Source organism: Taurulus bubalis (assembly GCF_910589615.1).
Source record: "Taurulus bubalis genome assembly, chromosome: 9".
In the NCBI taxonomy this organism is placed as follows: domain Eukaryota; kingdom Metazoa; phylum Chordata; class Actinopteri; order Perciformes; family Cottidae; genus Taurulus; species Taurulus bubalis.
Window position 1 is genome coordinate 13,435,001 of NC_136597.1, and position 5,590 is coordinate 13,440,590.

General features: G+C 41.8%; 1 protein-coding gene across 1 annotated transcript; it reads right to left on the reverse strand.

Annotated features, from left to right (window-relative positions):
* Positions 1–687: 687 nt before the first annotated feature.
* On the reverse strand, positions 688–4,979 carry arsa (arylsulfatase A; the record flags this gene model as incomplete). The annotated part of the gene is made up of 8 exons (XM_079223304.1): positions 688–1,306; positions 1,414–1,516; positions 1,782–1,909; positions 2,233–2,357; positions 2,611–2,780; positions 2,981–3,199; positions 3,372–3,612; positions 4,759–4,979. 8 exons carry the CDS (start codon positions 4,977–4,979, stop codon positions 1,011–1,013), a joined length of 1,503 nt encoding a protein of 500 aa, XP_079079430.1. The 3' UTR covers positions 688–1,010.
* Between the last annotated feature and the right edge of the window lie 611 nt (positions 4,980–5,590).

A 5,590-nucleotide genomic window follows, 5' to 3' on the forward strand; every position in this document is an offset into this window, starting at 1 on the left:
TGCCAACTACATAACTCTCTGCAGACATGCTTCAGATGCACATTTTGGGCACGTTTGTGAGATGTGACATCATTAGTGTGACATACACCCACCAGACTACTGACCAACCTGCTGTTAGAGATGAATAGTGACTGAGTCAGCTGCCACTGGAAAACTATTATTGCGTCTTGCCGATTACAGTAATCATCTTTGAGCTCCAACAGTGTGACCGATCACTGATCTGTATCTATTTGGTTCTAATTATGTTTTTCTATCTCATCACAGCCCAGTCAAACCCTTTCTTCCACACAGCTACACAAAAACAACCTCTGAGGATGATCTAGTCCCATATAGCCGCTCAGACATACACTAACATTTAAACCAAACTTTTGACTTTAATACCGTAACAAGATTCTTCACTGTATACCTAGAGCAAAACATTATGTGACAGAACAAACGTATCCTATCTTGTATCTTTAAAAACAAGGACTTGTCAAATTAATTAAAATTCCAGGGAAAAACTAAGGAAAAAAATTACAAAAAAAAAATCACTCTGCCTTGTCATGGGTTTGGTCTTATGAATAAAATATATGCTTGATGTCCAAAATCTTTTTTGTTGTCTTTATTGTTCAGATCCACTCTTTATTGTTTGCGTTATTGCAAAGCATTTTACATCAAATCCATACATCTATTCAAAATGTTATGACCACAAAGAATGTTGAGGTAAAAAAGATGTAAGGAATAAAACATATCTTCAAATAGTCTTGAAATAAACAGTACATTGTTATGCTTTAGTTCTCAATGTAGTCAATATAAATATTAAGAAAATCATCTCCTCATTGAGGAAACTGATTGTTTGCGATGTTACTTTTCAGTGCAAACAGTAATTATGTAAGTATACTGTAGCTGTTCAGTAGCAATGCATCATCAGATAAATACAAAATCAGCTGTCACAGAACACCTTGAGGCAATAATCAGTGCGGTACCTCCAGTCTGTCCCACATCTTTACCGCTTGTGGGCCTTTGTCCCATCAACACTTGCAGCAGCTGGGCTTGGGGCTACACTGAGGATTGCAGCAAGGCTCCAGGTTTGGGTCTGATCCTTTTGATATCTGGCTCTCTCCAAACATCATGGAGGCTTCAAATTGCTCCTTGACTTTCATGATCCTCTCCAATACGGCTTGGAGGTCAGGTTTTCCCTCCAGGGTGAGAGGGTAGTGCTCTGAGGGGTCAGCCTCCAGGTCAAAAATAAGAGGGGGGTTGTGGGCCTTAAGGACTGCAAATACTGAGCAGTCTTGGTCCGGGGTAGTACCGCTGTGGGTAGCACCTAAATGCACAAACATGAACAAGGAGGAGTCAAAAATACCTCAGCTCTGACTTTGTGATTATGCTTCTTGACATTTCAACTAATTGTGTATATGAAGCCTCTTGTACCTCGTGTATAGAAGTGGGCCTTGTACTTCCCTAGCCTGAGAGCAAACATGCCATACATCTCACTGGGATTTGTTGGGTAGAACATCATCGCCTCCCTTTTACTCTGCAAAAGAAAAATATTTAAAAAAGGATTACGCTGCATTCACATGAAATCAGGCAGACACATACAGTATCTTCATGTGTGTCTGTCCTGCCATTCTGTCGCGCCGTTTGTTTTTTCCGGGCCGTGCAAAATGTTGTCCATCTGCTGACTACCTTCTGCCTGATTTCATGTGAATGCACCATTAGAGATTATAATCAAATGAATACATCAGCTTGGTTTTCACATTATTTCAATCTCTTCAGAGTGTGAGGTATGATGGTAATACCTTCCCTTGGTTGACAAGGATTTCTGTCATATCGACCCCATCCAGCATCACCTGGGGTAGTTTAGCTCCTGCTAGACTTGCAATGGTGGGGAGGATATCTAAAGTGCTGGCCATCTCATGAGTCACACCTAAGGAGAGGCACACATAACATGAGCAAGCAGCAATCACTAAAAGGCCATGTATAATGGGTTTGTATTCATTTTAATATAGTATTTCTTTTCACACTAGAATGTATGAAATCAGTGAAAAGACTTATGGTATGCTTTTGAAAATGTACAGCATTTAAGCTTAGCAATACGTGACTGAAATAAGAAAAAACAAAAGTATGGTCTTTGAAAGGGAAGTATACACCAAGTGGTCTGTGTAGAAAACTCAAACAAAACAGAATTTTTGTTTTGTCCTTGGTAGCATAAAGCCTAAACTTTTGGTGCAGGGCATTGAGGATTCAGACCTGGCCTGATGGTCCCTGGCCAGAAGGCGATGGCTGGCTCTCTCATGCCCCCCTCATAAGTGGTGCCTTTTCCACATTTCAGAGCACCAGAGTTACCTCCACGGGACATACGCATCAGCTCAGGCCTACATACGGAGACAGGAATAACACAACATTTGATAATGGACAATAAATGCATTATCATAAGAAGGCAATACATCAAATATAAAAGAAGGGAGAGACATAATACTTTGAACAGAGAATGAAAAATGCTACTGTACCACAGCTATGAGGGGGGACATTAAAACATCTGCATAAGAAAGTATGAAAGTAACTACAAATACAACACAGGCCATAGATTAATTTGCACATATAAACAAACTGGGAACAGAAACCAACCCATTGTCTGAAGTGAAGAAGACCAGTGTGTTGTTGATCACTCCTGCCTTCTCCAGAGTTGTCATAAGGTTTCCTATTGTGTTGTCAAACTCCAAAAGAGCATCTCCAAATGGGCCCCTTAAAGAGCGCCCGGCTGCCCCTGGACCTGCGTACTGAGGGTAGTGGGTGTGCTGTAGCAGGAAGTAGAAGAATGGGCTTCTTGTCTCGCTGCAGTACCATGATCTATCTACACGGATTTAAAAACTCATGTGCATTTAATTAAAAAAAACATGTTTTAGCTGACCGGGAGAGAGCTCTGACTCTGCCCTGATTGTAAATGTTGTCATGCTCACTCGAGGGGTTACACCATCAAAGTTTATTTTTTGCTTACATGGGAAGGATAGTAGAGGAAGAAGGGTTGTTTTTTCTTGGCTGATGCAGTGATGAAACTGGTTGCAAAATCACTGTAAGCCCTTTCCAGGTCGAGGAAGTTGACTGGCTGCTGCTTGATGACCTCATTGTGCATTAGTGGGACAGTTACAGCGCCAACATCACACAATCCAAAACACTTAACATCTGGAGGGAAACAAGTCAGGTTCTGACAGGGGCCCTGGGAAAGAAAGAGGAAGACAGAAGAAATAGACACAAAATAAAACAGACACTAAAATAGACATTGCAGAAAATATATCACATTATGATATAACAAAATTAAAATACCAGCACAGATTACTTTTCAAACCTTTTAATAATTTTAGTTTGGCACTAGATTAAATTGCACTGACCATGTCGTGGGAGTAGGGGATCCCCAGGTACTGGTCAAACCCCTGCCTGGTTGGAAGAAACATCGCATTGGCCCCAACCCCTAAGTGCCACTTCCCCATGGCAGCAGTAGCATAGCCCACAGGTTTCAACACTTCAGCAATGGTGGTCTCATTTAGAGGAAGACCGCCTCTAGAGCCTGGATACAACACTCCTGGGTAGATACCGGAGCGGGTCTGATAGCGCCCCGTCAACAACGATGCCCTGGAAAGCCATCGAAACAAAACACGGCTATTATTCAAGAGAGGAATATAAGGCATGCATTACTGTAATTTACCAATGATTAATTTACAAATCTCTTTGAACATGGAGATTTTCTTCATCGTGAACCAGCTGTTGTTACATCCAGAGAGACCGGGAATTAAGTATGAAAGATGAAAACAGGCAAAAGAATAGTTCATCCATATTTTTATGTTCTATGCCAGCTTACCTTTTCCAGGGTAGAGCATTTTACAACATGCATGTATAGTGAAATTTTAAAGTCACGGCTAAAACATATAAACTGTATCATATTGTGTTGCTTAATAGCCATGACTCACTGTGTTCAATACTACTGTGGTGTTGATAAAGTGACATAAGGTTTTTATTTAGTTTTGGTATTATGCTTATTAGTAATGTTACTAAATTGTTCACTGAAATAAAAAGATCAGTTACCAGTTCCTGTTACTCACACTTGTATTGTCCTGCTGCCACATACACACGCACACACACACACACACACACACACACACACACACACACACACACGCACACGCACGCACCTACATTGGATTCATAGTGTGTCTGCTAATCACAGTGAGTTTATATTTACTTTGTCTTCATCATTGTTTTGTTGACATGTTTTCATCCTCCAAACTATAACTCAAATGTAAGTAAATGCAATGGAGCAGATTCCATTTGTTTCAGTACTATTATTAATACTATTCATGTTATGTTTGTTACAAGTGTTTCATGTCTCTTGTCCTTTTTTTGTGCTTTTATATTTGTAACTTTTATGCTGCCTTCTTGGCCAGGACTACCTTGGAAAGGAGATGTTAAATCCCAATAGTACTGTCCTGGATAAATAAAAGGTAAATAATAACAACAAACATACATTAAATCGGAAACCCCAGGAATACAGAGTAAAGGTATATGTGGGGGGGGAAAAGATGCAAAACAAGCTGTTCAAATCCTACTGATTGTCTGCTCTTAAACACATTATTATGGGGTTCAACACTTGCTGTAACCGCTCGGTGCGGAGTCTACCGTTAAAGGCAGAGCATACAATGACTCTCCCTCTCACACACGGACATGACCGTGAGTCAACTCAACCAGCGGCGGTCCTGCGTGGACTACAGTTCGTGTAAACACCTGGACGGGGAGCAGACGGGGCTGCTGCAGTAGAAGTCTGTGAACCGGAGTCCTCCCGCTGCCAGGCGGTCCAGGTTTGGAGTGAGCGAGCTGGGGTGTCCATAACAGCCCAAGTCTCCGAAACCTAAATCATCGGCGAAAAGAAGGACAAAATTCGGCGTTGAAGCCGAGCAGGTGTAAAACAGGAAGCTTGTCAAAACGGAGAAGCGGAAGTTGTCCATTCTGCGTCGTTCTGCATCGGAGTGAAGATGAAGTAGGCTGTCCGGTCCGGTTCGTTGATGGAGTGGAATCAGGAACCTAAACAAAACGTCACGTGTGCGCACATGCGGAACCTGTCGCGGACAGTTGACGTCACGCATGGCCGGGAAATGTAGTTTTGATCAGTCCACACGATTCAGGTAAACTAATGTTATTTAAAATGAAAAAAAAAAAAAAATGACAGCTGTCTAGCTGGGCACATACGTGTGTATCAATACTTGTCTGGTTCCTTCTGTGGGAGGGCAGAGACGTGTCCCCAATGTCCTCAGCTGGTTTTGCCCCTATGTAGTCTGATGTTTGCCTCTTGGATGGAGTTGTTGGTCTGAGGGCCTGCAGCTGAGTTTCTGTCCTCTGTGGCAACCTTGGTTTCTGCCTCTGATGCAAACTGACACATGGACAATTACGCAAACAAGGTGAGAAATAAATCACTGATGTAGTGCTGCAGGAGCCACCGGTTTGAGGAGAAATAGACGTCACAGTTGATTTAGTTACAGACTATAGTCCAGTTCTGGGATTATTTATTTATTTATTCTCAAAGTCAAGCCTCAGTGGGTTGGAGAGGAAATGAAAACAG